General features: G+C 40.6%; 1 protein-coding gene across 8 annotated transcripts in view; it reads right to left on the bottom strand.

Annotated features, from left to right (window-relative positions):
- Nucleotides 1–18711, bottom strand: part of LOC149150860 (5'-AMP-activated protein kinase-like protein) — a 416691-nt gene that overhangs the window by 328888 nt on the left and 69092 nt on the right. For 7 of the 8 annotated variants that reach the window (XM_089439597.1, XM_089439602.1, XM_089439596.1 and 4 more), the window contains exon 2: nucleotides 14652–14789. The exons of the other annotated variant lie outside the window; for it this stretch is intronic. In XM_089439597.1, coding sequence (XP_089295723.1) covers nucleotides 14652–14789 — 138 coding nt within the window. The remainder of the gene's footprint in view (nucleotides 1–14651; nucleotides 14790–18711) is intronic. 8 annotated transcript variants of the gene reach the window in all.

An 18711-nucleotide genomic window follows, 5' to 3' on the forward strand; every position in this document is an offset into this window, starting at 1 on the left:
CTTTCTGAACGCCTTCGTTTACACTCCGAATGCTGCCTTAGTTCAAGCCTGCACGACTCACCGTGCAGCCTCACCCGTTACAACACTTCAACCATATCAAACTTCGTTCAGCGAGCACTTGTTCACCAAGTCGCCTTGCCGCGCCTTCGAACGATCCTTCGAACGAGTCGCCCTACTGCGCCTTCGAACGATTCTTCGAAGAGTCGCCTTGCCGTGCCCTACCGCGACTTCGAATGACCTCACCATAATCGCGACTCGCCCGACAGGCGCACACGCCCATGTCGCCCTGCCCGCTGCTTTCTACACGTTCACGTTTAGTCCACCCGCCATGCGGGCTCATCCGCCGTTCCAACTCTTGCCTACAGCAGCATTGTATTATGTGCGGAGCTCGCACTTATTTCCTTTCCCATCAATCAACCGTTGAGTTCTTATATGGTTCGTCCATCGTGTGGGGGCGCCTAGCCGACCCACCAAACCCACAACTCGCATCAGTTCACCCGTCTTAACACGTCAGCTCGCCCATTTGTCAAGTCGGCTCGTGGGTGGGGCGCGCTCTCACGGGACCACTCACCCACTATAAGTCCGCTCGCCAGCTCGTCGTCCACACTTCGCCTTGTTAACTCGCCGAGTCGCCCTCAGCTCGTTGCCCGCGCCCGTGTCCCGCCCTCGATAGCTCGCCCGGTTCATCGTTTAGGCACGCCCGGCGGGCGCGCCCATGCTGCCTGATCATCGCAACAACCTGCGGGCGTTACACTAGGGCTCATATGTGCCCTTTCTTGAAGGGACTTTGCATTACTTGGGGTTTGCCTCACTTGATTACTATACATGTGCGACATGCCTTCACGAGCCAATCTTTTACATATTTTGAAATAGTTAGTGAGAGAGAAGTGTCGTTTACTTCTCCATAGGCTAGATTAGTGGATTTCACTTGAAATATTAATATTTTATTGTGAAGGAAGTTGAGCATCTATCTATAAATAGAGGTGCACTTCTGAATTTGTAATCATGGATGGATTCGGGGAGAAATCCCTTAGCATTTCTGTAATTTTGTCAAAACAATTAAAAATCAATGAATCTAAATGGATACTTCCATCTTTTTCCTCTGCTGCTATGGATGGCCAGCTAGAGCGCTCTCCTGAAGGTGTTGTCATGTGGATACTTATAAAAAAAATTTAAAAATTAAAATATCGACGAATCAAAATGGAGACTTCTATCTTTTTCCTTTACTATGGAAGGCTAGCTAGTGGCCTTCCCTGTGTTAAATATTGTAATGATCATTTCATTTAATGTATTAATTATTAATGTAATGAAGTGGAAATAAGTAGTACATAATAATTAATATTTATGTTATATGTAATTATGAAATTAGGTGAGCAGTTCCTAACAAGAATAAGGAAACCTACTAGATACATATAGAACACCTTCCTCTGTAATCAAACATACATTTTGATATAATACATTTCTCTCATTCAAACTCTCTCATATTTTCCATGGCATAGTTTAGTTTAACATGGTATCAGAGCCACAATGATTGTGGCCCAGGGAAAATTCAAAGAGTGTCAAGACAAAGTTCAGCACACATACCAGCTATGAGACAGAGATAGAATTGCAGAGGCAAAAGAAGAAAATCAAAACCTTCAAAAGACATCCATATGGCCAAGACAGGAAGAAGAATCTGGATGGCCCAGCAAGCATTAATTTAAAGGTAGCTGTCTCAGTCAAAACATAAAAGCACAACCCAATTTGGCAACCTCTGAAATTGTTCAAATCGTGAATTAAATAGTACTAGTATTAAAAATTAACTCTATACAAACTCAGAAAATTGTACAGTGGCTTAGACATTAAGTTATATGGCAGTTACAGCAGCAGCTTTCATTAATTGTACAGTGAAAAAAATTAAATCGACAAATCTATATGGCAACAATAAGGTGGCTTAATCAAATATTCCAAAAAAAAGGATGGCAAATTAATTTATATTAATTCTGTATGGCAGCCAATTCTCACTTGGGAGGTTAGTCTTTGACTCCAGTCAAGTGGGACCTCCTCCGAGGCCTTTGTGTTTTCAGAAAGGCACTATTGGGGAAGCACTGATTGATGTAGTGTGTCCAAGGTAATCCTACTTACAACTTTCCATCTTTCCCTGTTATCCATCTCCATTCTTCAGGCCGGTGATGATTGGTCATTAGGATTGGAAAACTTCATCCTACCCTTGATTCTAGGCCCAGAAACATGGCCCTGGAGGTTGATGCAACTAAAAGATAGGTAAAAGCATAAGAAAACCACAACAAAAGGAAAATGTAAAATGCAAAAGATGGTTGGGACATTTATTTAGCTCATGGGAAAAAACCTAGCATGAGCTCTATCCCCTTCATTAGCAATCACCCGGTTCCTCAAGCATTTAATGCTTCATCTATAGAACGATCTCTTGAAAGTCCCAACCCTGATGACCAATAAAATGCCTAAATTAAAAGGGGTATTGGAAAATAAAAAAGCAAGCTTGGGCTCCTAAGTTATGTGTGCAATAAAGATAGATCATAAAGATGTAAAAGTGTTAAGTTATGGTATGTTCTATGCCTACAACAATTTACTTCTTTTTCTTATTATATTCCACAGATTAGCAATCACATGTACATAAACTAAAGTGCAGATAGAACACTAAACGATCAACAGAAAACAAGCCAAGACAAGAAACACAAGATGTGGCGGCTAGCCACGGACAAACCCCACAATGTGTGGGGAAACCCTTTGATCAAATCTTCTTTTATATTCAATAATTCAGCAGACAGAAATAGTACAATAAATCTGATTTATATCAGCAGTAGCAAACCCTAGATTAGCAGCATCAGCATTAGCGGCTTCATCATCAAACTAGGGCAGACAATATCTCACAAACCGATCGTTGGATCGACTTGATTCCACCACCAAAAGTTGCGGCTTCCAGAGGAGGTTCAGATGAACCTACAACGTAGTTCAAATGAGGAGATCTTCTAGTCCACGTAGGTCAATCCTTACTTCTGCAGTTACAGCTTTAGTTTCAGCAGCTTCCGACTTCAAACTAGGGCAGTCGATATCTTGCAAACCGTTCGTCAGATTCACTTGATTCCACCACTAAAAGTTGCGGCTTCCAGAGGAGGTTCAGATGAACCTACAGCGCAGCTCAAATGAGCTCTTCTAGTCCACACAGGTCAATCTTTACTTCTGCAGTTACAGCTTCAATTTTGGCAGCTTCCAGCTTCAAACTAGGGCAGTCGATATCTTGCAAACCGTCCGTCGGATTGACTTGAATCCACCACCAAAAGTTGTGGCTTTCAGCTGAGGTTCAGATGAAACTACAACGCATTTCAGATGAGGAGATCTTCTAGTCCATGCAAGTCAATCTTTACTTCTATAGTTACAGCTTCATTTTCAGCAGCTTTCGGTTTCACATGTGTGAGGGAGAGACCTTTTTCTGCGCAGTAGAGAAGAGACTCTTTTCTGCGCAGTAGGGAGAGAGAGATGTGATGAGATGAGTGAGTCCAAATGAGGAAAAGTCCTCCTGTATTTATACACAATGTTGGTGTTTGAATAGATGCGACTGTTGGGCTTCTGAGCCTACATGAGTTGTAGGTCTTCTTGATAATAATTCCATAATCAAAATAAATTCATATCTCCATGAATACTTATCGGAATCGGATGATCTTTATATCAATCCTACACCTCTCAACGAGAGGAATCTAATAAAAATATTATCAACCATGAATAAGATGACCCACATGAAGCTTTACCCTAGTTGCCAATTTTAACACTCCCTCTCAACTAGGGAGAACTTCATCTGCAATCTGTCTATCGATCATTACTATTCATCCATCAAATGCACTGCCCTGTACAGCCTGACCCTTGCCCTGCTCTGCTCTATTTTGCCTGTTCTGCTTTGTCTTTTTCTGCCCTGTACTAATCTGTACGGCTCTGCTCTGTTATGCGCTGCTCTGCTTTGTTCTGTTCTGCTCTGCTTTTGTCTGAATTATGAAGAAGAAGAAATGATCGAGGATGTATCATACTGACTCAAAGTTAGTCTCAGAGTATGTACCACTGGTCCCAGACCAGTCTCAACCAACCCGAAGTCAGCGTCATAGTGAGTACAACTCCACTGGTCCCAGACCAGTATCATCCTCCACCGACTCAAAGTCAGTCTCAGAGTGCGTACCACTGGTCCCAAACCAGTCTCAACCGACCCGAAGTCAGCATCATAGTATGTACCACTCTCACTGGTCCCAGACTAGTACTGCACTGACACGAAGTCAGTCTCAGAGTATGTACCACTGGTCCCAGACCAGTCTCAACCGACCCAAAGTCAGTGTCATAGTATGGTACAACTCCTACCACTGGTCCCAGACCAGTATCATTCATCCCATATCAATGGAGGTCATCCTAGTGTAGGGAGTACGGTAGATACAACGATGCGTCCATCGGTACTACTGTGGTCCCTAACTTCATTTCCCTGCTCATTGATCAGATGAGAGGTACTTCCCATGAGTCCCGGACTGCATGGGTAGGATGCCTCGACAGGAGAACTAATCAATCCTGTCCTCATAGGAGAACACATCAATCCTACTACAATTGCCATGGAGAACACATCAATCCAGGCCTCACAGGAGAACACATCAATCCTGCTACAATCGCCATGGAGAACACATCAATCCAGGCCTCACAAGAGAACACATCAATCCTGCTACAATCGCCATGGAGAACACATCAATCCAGGCCTCACAGGGGAACACATCAATCCTGCTACACAGGAGAGCAAATCATCCTGTTCCACAAGAGAGCGAATCATCTTGTCCCACAAGAGAGCAAATCATCTTGTCCCACAAGAGAGCGAATCATCTTGTTTCAGTGCGCACCACCAGGGGAGGGTGAGTCACCCTGTGGTCGTATGTTGCTCCACTAAGAACCGCAAGCCCTCAGAGCTCCCAGAGCTCAATGTATGCAACATGCAGGACCCTTGTACAAGGGTTTCTTGACGACTCCAAGTCGTTTGGGAAAATCACAGATTAGATCTTTCCTCGGGGCTTTGACAAGGTGCATCGACCTGTACATCATCTTAATGCGATGAAGCCTCCTTGCTCATTGACTTACCATATCCCAGATGATGTTTATCTGCCGGAGCAATCGACAAATACAGGATTCCTCAATAATCGAATCCCACCTCTAGTTGTTACAGAGAATCACAGTGGTATGTGTTCAAACATCTCACTGAAGAGCTTCCCCAACCAGGCAGCTTCATATGAGATCATACTCGTAGATATGTATCTGGTCTCGGCGGTGCTTATGGCAACTGATTTCTGCTTCTTGCTTATCCATTATATCGAAGCAGAATCCAAAGAGAAACAACACTAAAAAGTGCTCCAGTGATCCTCCACACTACCTGCCTAATCAACATTCGAATAATCATGCAGTTTCATATTTCCGGCAATGTATCTCAATCCATGAGAGATTGTGTCCTGAAGACATCTCAGAAGATTCCTAGCACCAATCTAGTGAGGCTCAACCAAATATGAGCTCACAATGCTAACTGCAAAACATATGTTCGGACGGAGGTTCACCAAGAACATCAACACGAATGAGTTTTTGAAACTCATAGGCATTTCCCAAATCTAGTCTGACATCACTACCATATAACTTCTGAAAGTTAAGATCCTTGAGGTAGTCACAGGCTTGCAGTCCATCATACCAAATATTTTCAAAATCTTCACCACATATTTTCCTTGAGATAGGAAAATTTCCCTTGGCTTCTGCCACACTTCAAGTCCTTGGTTCTTCATTTCAAATACAAAAGCCAACTCCCTCTTACATTTGTGAATGAGAGGGTCTGCACTTATTAGAAAGAGGTCATCCACATACAACACCAGTATGAGAGGCTTGTCATTTTCAACCTTAAGGTAAAGATTAGGAACGACTTCACTGCTAGTGAATCCCAGCTTCATCAAGTAGCTATCAATCCTCTCATACCATGCTCGGGATGCTTGCTTCAACCCATAGAGAGCCTTCTTCAACCTACATACATGAGATTTTCAATCCTAAATCTCAAATCCTTTGGGTTGCTCCACATAGACCTCTTCTTTGATAGAACCGTGCAAGAACACGGTCTTGACATCCATCTGATGTAGGTTCCATCCTTGTGAAGCCACAAGGGCTATGATCAAGTGGATGGTCGTATATCTGGCAACAGGTGCAAATATCACATCATAGTCTATACCTTCCTTCTAGGAGAAACCACGAGCAACAAAACGAACCTTATACTATTCTATACTTCCATCTGCTGCAGCTTTATCTTGTAAAGCCATTTTGAAGTAACAATTGTCTTGTCCTAGGGTCTGGGAACTACTTCCCAGACATCATTCTCCATAATGGTCATTGCATCCTTCCATACTTGATACTTGACGGCATCTGAGAATGATGAAGGCTCATTTTGTATGATTGTGCTCATACTGGTCAGGTATCCCTGATACCTGTTAGGTTTCTTACTTTCACGAAAGGTTCCACGGGGTGCAGCATGTCCTTCAACATCATCAAGTAGCCCCCTAAGCCATGAAGGCCTCTTCCTGGAAGAGGAAGGCTCGGGTGGATAAATAGGATCCATCGGTTCTTCCACATCAGGCGTTGTTACATCATCATAGAGATAGATTCCACAATCGTACAGTGCCACACCATTATGCTCTAGAGTATATGGTGTAGTAGTCTCCCTCTTAATGCCAACCTCAGGTATGCCTGAGTGAACCAACTGTAATATATCGGAGGTATTTCTTAGGCTTGAGGGGAATGGTCCCCTTTTGAGCTTTCCTTCGTCACATCCCGAACATACACCTTCTTTTTCTACTCGGAATTCGGGCATCCCTATTACCATATGTCTTACATTGAGTAGATCTTTGTAATGAAGGTAGGCAAACCTCCAATGCCAAAGTTCGGACTGAAGAGATGTGTTATAAGACATGACACCTACCTAACTTTCATCGACCTGATAACATGAAACCCAAGAGTAAAGGCATCTTTAACATTATTTTTCGATACACGTACCTTGCCATCGCTGAAGGTTACCTTGTAGCCTTTGTCTTCCATTGCCGAGATGGACACCAGGTTCTTTCGAAGGTCAAGTGCATTTAATACATCCTAAAAATTCTAGCCTTCTTGAATGCTTGTCCTCTTCCTTGATTCCCAACTCTCCTCTTACCTTTGCTATTGAATTTGTCATTTCTTTGATTGCCATCAGAGGGATTTTGATCATCGTCCCAGTGTGAGTCCTTTCTATCAAGGCACTCCCTTGCATAGTGACCTGCTTTATTGCAAATGTAATATCGTCCTTTTCTTCCACCCTAAGGTCCAACCTTTCCTTTTGATTTAGTACCGGAATTATTTATTTTCTTAGCATGAGAAGAAAATGCAACAGGAGGACCTTCAGGCAAGGGCATTTCTTGCTCTTCTACCCTTGTTTCTTCTAGAATGCATCTAGCCATTAAATCCTTGAAACTTGGAATTACATGATTGTTCAGAAGAGTAGTCCTGAACACGTACCATTTGGATGGTAATCCTCCAAGAGTCATGAGTGCCATTTCCCTATCTATAATAGTCCCCCCAATAGATAGGAGATCGTTCTTGATCTCAGTGATTCTTAAGAAGTATGCTTGCATACTCTCATCTTTACCCTTCTTGATTTCCCTCAGCTTATTTCTAAGAAACAAAACTTGATTTGCATCATTAACTTTAAATAAACTCACCAGTCTATCGTAGATTTCCTTGGAGGTGTCTAGTTCAGAGATGTAGGCCACCAAGCTCTTGTCGATAGAGTCCCAGATGATCTTCTTCGCTTTAATTTCTCCGTTTTTCCATTTGTTCCTCGCAGCAGGAGGTGCATTTGATAGCGGCTCAACAATATTGCCTCTCACATGATCCAACACTCCTTAATCCTCAAGGGTTAGATCAATAGACATCTTCCATCCGTCATAGTCAGCTTTCTCACGGAGCTTGTTTTTGGCAAGAAAGAGTGTTGAGGACCCCATCGTTCTTTTAGGATAGCCTTGCCTATCTTCTCTTCGGTGATTGCTCTTGCTCTTGCTCGGGCTTTGTCTTCACCTCAGCTCTGATTCCATGTTAAGTTATGGTATGTTCTATGCTTACAACAATTTACTTCTTTTTCTTATTATATTCCACAGATTAGCAATCACATGTACATAAACTAAAGTGCAGATAAAACATTAAACGATCGACAAAAAACAAGCCAAGACAAGAGACACAAGATGTGGCGGTTAGCCAGGGACAAACCCCACAATGTGTGGGGAAACCCTTTGATCAAATCTTCTTTTATATTCAATAATTCAGCAGAGAGAAATAGTACAATAAATCTGATTTATATCAGCAGTAGCAAACTCTAGATCAGCAGCATCAGCATTAGCGGCTTCATCATCAAACTAGGGCAGACAATATCTCACAAACTGACTGTCGGATCGACTTGATTCCACCACCAAAAGTTGCGGCTTCCAGAGGAGGTTCAGATGAACCTACAGCGCAGTTCAGATGAGGAGATCTTCTAGTCCACGCAAGTCAATATTTACTTCTGCAGTTACAGCTTTAGTTTTGGCAGCGTCCGACTTCAAACTAGGGCAGTCGATATCTTGCAAACCATTTGTAGGATTGACTTGATTCCACCACCAAAAGTTGTGGCTTTCAGAGGAGGTTCAGATGAACCTACAGCGCAACTCAGATGAGGAGATCTTCTAGTCCACGCCGGTCAATCTTTACTTCTGCAGTTACAGTTTCAGTTTCGGCAGCTTTCGACTTCAAACTAGGGCAGTCGATATCTTGCAAACCGTCCGTCGGATTGACTTGATTCCACCACCAAAAGTTGCGGCTTTTAGAGGAGGTTCAGATGAACCTACAACGCATTTCAGATGAGGAGATCTTCTAGTCCATGCAGGTCAATCTTTACTTCTATAGTTACAGCGTCATTTTTAGCAGCTTCCAGCTTCACGTGTGTGAAGGAGAGACCCTTTTTTGTGCAGTAGAGAAGAGACTCTTTTTTGCGCAGTAGAGAGAGAGAGATGTGATGAGATGAGTGAGTCCAAATGAGGAAAAGTCCTCCTGTATTTATATACAATGTTGGTGTTTGAATAGATGCGACTGTTGGGCTTCTGAGCCTACATGAGTTGTAGGTCTTCTTGATAATAATTCCATAATCAAAATAAATTCATATCTCCATGAATACTTATCGGAATCGAATGATCTTTATATCAATCCTACACCTCTCAACGAGAGGAATCTAATAAAAATATTATCAGCCATGAATAAGACGACACACATGAAGTTTTACCCTAGTTGCCAATTTTAACAAAAAGGCACACCAGAGGGGTGGAAAAAGAACACTAAGGAAAGGGGTAACCCATGCCACCACGATTACTCCCTCCCTACATCTATACACTCTGGATGTTGGACCCCCATCAGTTGGTCACATAGCTATGGCACCTACCCTGAAGTCTTTCCCACTCTGCTACCATCATTATCACAACACCTATCAATTGATGGGCTAACCTAAGATATGTCAAACACATACTAGGGTTGCTAACCTCAGTGTTCCTTGTATAAGTGAGATAACTTGTTTACTTGTTATGATCTAGTTAGACATTTGAAGGTCAGCTTTGTGTGAAGTATTCTTGTGCCCCCAACATTAAATATGGTCCACTATGATGCATTAATGGTTGTCGTCCCTAATCACTGTTGATTTCACTTGATCTTGAGAGGTTTTTTGTCAAATGGTGTCATCATACCAGTAGGGACCCCTTGAAAGATGAGCTTTCCCCCTTTCTGCAACACTCAAGATGTCATTGTACCAAGTACAAAGAGATTTTTGTCCTTAATGATGCAGCATTGCCCATCCAAAGATGAGCATTGGGCTATGAGATGGTTCCACATGGTACTTGACTCTCCTAAGTACCACTAAATGTTGAAACATTAATCCACAAATGGTTTGGTGTTAGATTTACTGATGATGTGCCCAAATCGACCCAGGACACCACCAAGTTGGCCTTGATACGATTTGATGGGCGTTGCTTGTTTCGAAGCTTAGATGGTGATTGGTTATCCTTGAGATGACATGGCAGGGCTTGCACATCACTTCTAGATCCTAATGCTTGAGCATAATGGTGCCATGAAAGTCCTTTTGCCTCTAGAAGGGGGCATAGGGCACAATGGTGATGACATCATGGTTTTGGAGGAACTTTTGGAGGTAGACCAATTGCACTTGGAATTTTCCTTGGAGTATGGAGCACTCATAATCCATTTGTCATTTGCTTGTGGCATGTTGAGCATTTATAAAGGATAACATCATAGTGAACGACATTATTTTTCCAGATGAGTGGGCTATTTTGGCATTTATTGTTATGTTTTTGAGCTATATTGAGCGTGGCTTGTAACCTCACACTTGTTGAACACTTAAGCAAACTTGTTTTATGGCTTTGTTTGTAAAATTAGTGGAAATAAGGCAAGTTAGTACTCGTATAAATAAAGAAAGCCTCATTCCACTTTTTCATTATCACTCTTCTTCTTCTAAAGAGTGTGAATTAGCCTTTGTCTCTATTTTGGGCCGAAATGTGATCTTTTCATGGAGTGAGTTCTCTTCGAGATGGATTTTTTCTTCGAGATGTTTTCTTGGGATTGATTGAAGTGTTTCTCTTAAAGAATTGTGTAAGTTTAATGCCTATTTTTTATATTTTGCATATTATATTCGTGTAGTAGGGTTTCTATTTTGTGTCATTACTAAATCTCTCTTAAAATCTTGCTCCTTTATAACATGCAAAAGTGTTCGCCTAGAGACCTTAAAGGAAACTTCAAGTGTACATTCCTTAAATCTAAGATCCCCTCACAAGGAAAATCGCTAGTGTTTTAAAAGTGGATGCCCTAGGCATCCCGAGCTTTACCCTAAAAGACTCCATCAAGACCATTTAGGACAAGGGTCTAGTCATTAAAGTGTTGATCAACCTCTTATTTATTAATTTTATCCTTCTTTCTTTTTTCTAAATACTTAGGATTAGGGTTAGGGTTTTATATGGAAAATTGCTAAACAATAAATTTATGTTTGTCATTTTATGGTTCTTAAAAGTAGGAAACACATCAATAAATAATATAAAAGCAAAATCTGGCATTCTTGCATGTTAAACACGCCTATTTAGGGCTGACATCATCATTTATTTGCTATTTGTGCATTGTTTTAGCCATAAAATTCCATTAAAAACCCTAAATCCTTGGTATATATCTAAAGGTCTTGCATCCTTTGTTGATTATTCATTGAAAGGTTGTTATATGAGAAAGAACACCTCAGCATTGAAAATCTGCAAAACCCTAACTTACAACAAACCTCTAATTAGTATGGGAATAGAGTAGTTGGACTTTGGCATAGAATGTTTAGACCTTCTACGCTTTGTTGGTACTATATCCCAATTTGTCGACCTCATGTCATTCACCTTGAGTCATTATCATTGATTATCCTTTAGGTGAGCATTTAGGGTGTTTGAAATATGGTAGCCATGGTCGGTATTTTCAACATGAAAAGAAAAAGGAAAAATTATACCTCCAAATTACTTGAGTCGGCCTCCTATTGTTCAAGTCAGTTGGGCCCCTAAGAGGCACCCATTCAACCCCATTTGAAGACTATATAAAGGATACCTCCTCTCCTCATTTGTACATCAACTTGTGTCTTGACTATCTCTAATCCAGTGAAGTTAGAAGCAGAAGAAGGGGGCCGAAAATCAGGAGGTCTTAGCACTTCATCTTGTTCGTGATTGGTTTGGCTATTATCATGATGTTGTTGTTTCTAATGTATTAATGAACTCTGAACTCTCTCTCTCATAAGGAAAGATTTTTGGGTTTTCCCCTTGTGGGTTTTCCGGTTCCCCTTGTGGGTTTTTCCCTGTCCTCAAGCCTAATTTTTGTGTTTCTTGTCTCATTGTCTCATGATTATCTTTACTGCTCTTTCATGTTTATTAGTTAAAAATTTCTTTTGTATAACTGCTTAAAAATATTGAATGCTATGTGGAATTAATGCTAACAAATCATTGGAAGTAGTTATCTGTTGAAGAAAATTGTTCTAGCTTGTGCCCTAGAAATCTCAACATGGTATCAGAGCTGGTTGAAGAGTAGTTAGCAAGGAGAGAAAATTAAATTTTGTTTCTTGTCAAGTGAAAAACATAATGATAAAGAGGAGGGTCGAAACCCTTGGTTAGGTTAGGATACAAGGCCGAGTTACCTTGCGAATCCGTGGAAATTTGCGAGCTCTGTGGCACTTACCCTCTGTGAAAAAATGCGGACCTATGGCACTTACCTTTTGTGGAAGTTGCGGACCTGAAGGCTGAGACACCTATATTCTGTGGAAATTTGCGAGCTTTGTGGCCCCTCTTTATGTGAACCTTGTGACTCCTTTATGTGGGCTACCTCAGTAGCATCTGAACCCTACTGTGGCATCCTAAAATCTGATCTGTAGTATATGAATTATATCTCTATGATCTTCTATTTCATTGTGGACCTAAGGCTTTGTGATGTGTGCAAGTTTGAGGCATTGTATGTGCGCAAATCTGTGTACGGAGGCTCATTATTCTCATGAGTGCTATTGAGAAGAGAGAGCAAGAAGAGAAAAAGGAGGAAGGGAGCTTTGAAATCTTACAGCGGAGAACAAGGAATAAAGCTACAGCAGTTCAAATCTCATGAGGCCGAGTTCAAGCTAAGTAGGGAACTCGAATCTCAAGGTGACAGTCAATATTATTTGCTCATGGGTTAAAGGTTTGCTCAGGTCTGAAACTTGTCAGAACCAACGTTCAGGTAGCTGAACATTCTCCTTCAGACAGCCACTTGATACCCTAGATTCTTGGGCCTGTATAGCGTGTTTCTCGGGCCTGTTTTGAGCGTTTAACAGTGAGAGTCTTAGGCCAGATTCTGAACATGTCTCAGCTCGTGGTTCAGGAAGGAATGTGGGCCACAGGTGTGGGTATTCCCCACTAAGCAAGCCCGAATTTCAGGGAAGAATGTGACTAATTTGTGGTTTGATTTCCAGAGCACAAGGAGCAGAAAAGAGGTCGAAATTTTCACTGAAGGAGAGCAGACTGTGTGTGCAAAATATCAGTCCAAAACTCAGTGTAAAAAGGACCGTAGAGAAGTTTCTTCAAGGGTAGAGATAAGTTGAATTTCTTGTTGTATTTAATGTTGTAAGAAATTTCTAAGAAGCAAATAAAATCCTCCTTGAGGACTGGTTGTCCCCTTGTAGGTTTTTCCAGGGACATTAGACCAAAACCAAGCATGCAAAATTTATGTGCGTGCTTGCAAATATTTCTTGCAAAAGACTAAATGGTAGAGTAGTCCTATGTTTCATATTAAATGCAAAATTAATGTATATATCAGTCATATGTTAATGATGGGTTTTGGGCATTAAACCATGCAAAAATTTGAAACTGGTTTGGGCTACAACTGTGCATAATTTTCTACAGTTCGATGATTGGTCTGGTTCTGATAACATTGCTCTGACTAGCCAAATGGTAGTACACTACCACATACCACACTTAAACAAAGATGACCGCCTTAGATGCCTTCCATGGATAAAAACTACCTAACAAAGGGAATTATATACAGGTCCACACAAAGTTACAAAGAGTGGAGGATCACCTACAGCACATTCAACAAACACTCAAGTTACTTGAGGACAACCTCCAACAAGAAGAAGGTCAACTAGTGGCATAGTGGACGGTAGTTCATTATAGGTGATTGTATTTATCTCCACCCTTAGCCTTACAAACTGTCACCACTGGAGCAAAAAGGAAACCACAAATTGTCCCATAAATTCTACAAACCATACAAAACCCTTCACAATATTGATAAAGTTGCCTACACCTTAGATTTACCTACAACTTCACATATCCACAGTATTTCTATGTTTCAAGACTTAAGAAGGTGATTGGGAAACACATCACCACACAAACAAAGCTAACAGTGTTAGAAGAGGAAGGTAAGTTTATCCTAGAACTAGAAGCAACCATTGATCACAAAGCCCTACCACATCTACAACAAATATATTCCCACATATCTCATCAAGTGGAAGAACTTGCTTGTAGTGGACACAGTTTGGAAAGATAAACACTTCGTGCAACAACATCCTATGTTGATGCGTCAAGGGAAAAGCTTTTTTGAAGCGAGCAAACATGTTATGTCTCTAATCGTAAGATATATTCCCACCTTATTTACTTATTGTGTTCTTCTAACAATGTATGTGAGTGGACCATATGGAATACCCCTCACCTAGATTCTTCTATTTAGGTTCACTCTCTTATTAGCAACTCTCATTCCTCTACTTAAAACTCTTAACAGTAATAACTTATAAGGCTTTCCCCCTCCACATGGCATCATGAGAGAATACATGTGGGACCTACCACTGCTTAACTCCATCTGAGGGAATCTTTCAAGAGTTGTCATTCCATTGGTAATGTTGTGGTTATGTTGCCAATAATGATGAGACTATTTACCAAATAAAAACAAGCATTGGCATACCCTTTTATTTTTAAATGTTAAATTTATCCCATGAACAAAGATATACATGAATCTTCCACTATAAACAACAAAGAAGAATTAAATGTCTTCATATTTACCTTCCATGGTGAGAAAGTTGCTTCAATGATGGCACTGAATCAGAAGGGAGATCGAATTCAGAGATGAAGTCCTGAAGTTCCTTCCGAAGATCTACATTGCTCCTTGGAGATCTAGATGCTTTCAACTTTCCAAGTTGCCTAGAGAAAGAAAATAACAAAAAAATAAATAAAGAATCTAGATATACACAAAAACTGTAAGAAAAATAATGGTTGTGGACAATGCCAATGCCAAATTTGTTTATAAATGCAATCCTTTGGTTTATTAATAGGTGTAAAAAGCAAGAGAAATGGCGACATGGTTTGTCTAATGGGAAGGTAAAAGATAAGACGAAAAGGTAAATATGAATAGAGAATATAGCAACGTTAGAGAATCTAACACCATCAAGAAAGTAAAATATTTTGTTAGCATCACTTACCTCACACAAAGGGGCCTCATTGAAACATCTACGAAGACAAATCTATTCAATAAGAGGTAATAGACACAATCCCTTGATCCTTGAAATGAATAAAAAATTTTAATATATCAATTTGTAATACACCTCATTGGTATATGGAAAATATGAAGCATAAAAGCTCAAGTGCATTTGACTTATCTACGGGATTAAGAATTAAAAATAAAAGATATATATTTCATTAAAAAAAAGGGAATGACAATTTACATTGAATGGGAATCTAAATAAATATACCCTAAGGGGTACTATACGTATATAAATATAACAAAATACTCCAACAAGCCATTGCATATTATTGAAGCTTTAACGAAATCAATTCCTCCATTTCTGCACATATTTCTTATAAAGCCAAATATGGTAGGTGTCACTTTTCTCCTAGTGATGCAATCAACAAAGTACATATTAGAGGTATTAGAGGTATTAACAAAAAACTAATAAGTCAAAAAATTATTGCTCTTCAATAATTCACCTTTTGGATGGTTGTCCATATGCTATGGAATATAAGTACATCATTACATTTTTAAGTTGCTAAGGACCGATTCCCATGCCCAAAACAAAAGTATAAATAAAGGCAGATAGTTATAGTGTTATCACGTATGTAGGCCTACTCAAGCAACTATGAATTTGTGATGGCTAAGTTCATAATTGCCTGCAAAATGGAAAATCCTCATAGTTATAAGGAAAGCTATATAGCCAACTATGCCTTTAATAGAGGCCCTCCAGTGATAAATGCCACATAGGCATCACTATCTATGAATCTCGTCTATATTAATATATAATTCACCTATGACTCTAGCCTTTAAACATGTAGGTATAAGCACAATTGATTACCCTTTGATGCCTCAAACACACTTACCACAAAGGATAAGAAAATGTACGAAAATATCTTAATTAACCTTGTTGAAGTATATAGAGCCTTGTTACAGCAAAATCTCACACTTCTCAAGATAGAGTCCAAAATCTCAAGTGCAAGACCCACTGCACCTTAGAGGGGGGGCATTGTCACCTCACCAACCCTCCTCTCGCTTCTAGCCCACTCTCCTCTAGCTCACAAGGGATTCTCCTTGAAGGTCTTAAAGATCAAATGGCCTTGTCAAACCAAGTCAAGAGCTCTCCAACACTTCTGCTTCACATTCCAGTGTCCACCAATCAAATGATCTGACCAATTAGGGTTTGGAGAGAAAGCAGGATTGCCAAGTTTCTTTAAGGTGATCAAGGTCATAGTTCAAAGGGTATGTCCCCAAACATAAACAACCATGAGACACCTCAAAGAGTGAAACCCTAGCAAAACAATTTTATAATTTACAAAAAGGTATAAAGTGATGGAGATGGAGAATGAAGGATCATTGTCTTAGCTTACAAATGAATTTATATGCGTATGGAGTTAGAAAAGGAGTATGTCTATGGAAGAGGACCTATTACCCCTCATGTCAGTAGGGTACACATATTTTTGTAGTACATTTCACACCATTGTAAAGATCACAAGTTAAAGCGTCGTAACTACCATGTAAGGCCCTATATTAGGTATCCGAGAACTTGTGTTTGGTCGAACCATGGTCGGTCCCTTTGGGTTCATCTTTGGCTCCTTTTGCCCTAGATAGGATTGGACGGCTTTTGATGGCATTACCTGAGGACTCATGGTTTTGGAGGAACCTACTTATGTAGGGGTGATCACCAGTGTATGGACCAGTCCAACCCGCGTCAGGGTGCACCTATGTCTTACCCAATGGTTATGTGCCCATTGAGTCTATATGTGACCTTGGCCTTGGTGCAATATCCCTCAAATGGTTCTCATACATGGCAAACTCACAAAGTGAATTTTCACATTTTCCAAGGCAAGTCATGTTTCCTAATGCAAATGGTCCCGAAAGTCAAAAAAGTCAAGTTGATCCCATTTTGTTTAGTTTAATGAGAGGATGACATGCCACACTGAATTTTTGCAACAACGAAGGCATTGTCAAGTTATATTTGGTCAAATTTGATCAATAAGTACTACAAGTTTCCAACTAGCAAACTAGGGGAGCATTGGGAAATTTTTGACATGCATTATGTCAAAAGTGGTCTACAAAAAGGGAGCAACAAATTCGATGCTTCAGAATTTTCAAGTTCCTCAGGGCATTAAAGTTCTAGCATAGGGTGTGATGACATAGCCAATGCAGAGATGATGTGACAATGCAAGGCATGATATGAAAAATTGGAGCAAGACCCAAGTGAAATCAAGGTGAGTTACAGCAAACCTAAGTGGCAGAATCATCAAATTCACCAAGAAGTTGGAGATCAAGCAAAAAGGTGGTGAAGTCGAGTTTACAATTCATTAATGGTCAAGTCAACTAGTCTTTAGAGCTTCAAACTAGTCGTTATGGAAAGTCAAGTGGAACATTGGGGTGTTATGGGCCAAGAAATTTATGAGTGGACAAAATGTAGCCGTTAAAAAGTTAAGTCTTTTCTTCCACCAAATCAAATTCCATGAGAACTATGACCTACCAAAAGTGGGTAACCCATAGGGGAAATTTTTTCTCCTCATTTGATAGCCATCCAACCAACAACCCCGGATGGTCGACACATAGCATTATGCCAGAGTTCTCCACCCATTGCTTTGGTCAGATATCTCTCCCACCTAACATTCTTCTTGAAGGAAGGTGGTTCATCTCTCAGCATGTACTCTAACTATTCCAGCAATCATGTGCTTTCATTTAATGTGATGGGCATATTAATATCAATCAAGGGGCAAATTGGTTGATTGATTGATCTTCGGATTAGTAATCATTGGTCATTAGGATTGGCACCTTATATCCACATCCTCGAGTCAAGGCCCTGTTACTCACCACCAGTGGGTGACACCCATAGAAGAATTTTTTCTCCTAAATTTGTCTTCAACCAACAGCCACCAAACGTCTCGATGTGCCAGTTTTCTCCACCACCCGAGCCAACCATTATGTGCCCTCATCCATCTGTTATGATCGTATGTTTGAAGGTGGGCCTTCCAAACCCGAAGGAATGGATTTTCATTATGTAATTGGGTATTTTTCCTTAATTATCATGGACACTTTTGGGCATGGATTAGTGGGGGGATTTGGTGGAAATAATGGGCTTGGTCTATACTCTTGTCCAAAATGGTAGTTAACCTTGTATCCTAGTCCCATGGGACCTCCTCTATTGGCTACTAGCTTTAGGAGTGGTGCTACATGGGAAACCTCAATTTTGGTTACGCAGTTCTGCTTCCTGATATCACATACATCACCCCCCTCCGCTCATTATAACCTCTTTTCACATATTTCCCATTTGGGTTCACATTTGTCCATTGGGTCCACAAGGAGTTAGTCTCCCACTCCCCTTGTCCACACTTTGGGTCGAGCCTGGAATGATGCCCCGGAGGTTGATGCAACGAAAAAAAAGTTTAAAGCATAATTTGGCCACTTACAATAGGAAATGTACCATAAAATGCAAAATATGTCCTAGACATAAAAATTTAGCACGTGGGCAAAAGCCAAACATGATCTCTACCCCTTATTATGGCCATCACCTTAGTTCCTAGGGCCCCTATATTGGCCCTCTACATCATTAAGGAACCCATGATTGTCCCAACCCCTGGTGGTTGATGAACTGCC

This window comes from Pinus tabuliformis, chromosome 9 (assembly GCF_031772625.1).
Source record: "Pinus tabuliformis cultivar Carrire ecotype Pingquan chromosome 9, CPIR1, whole genome shotgun sequence".
In the NCBI taxonomy this organism is placed as follows: domain Eukaryota; kingdom Viridiplantae; phylum Streptophyta; class Pinopsida; order Pinales; family Pinaceae; genus Pinus; species Pinus tabuliformis.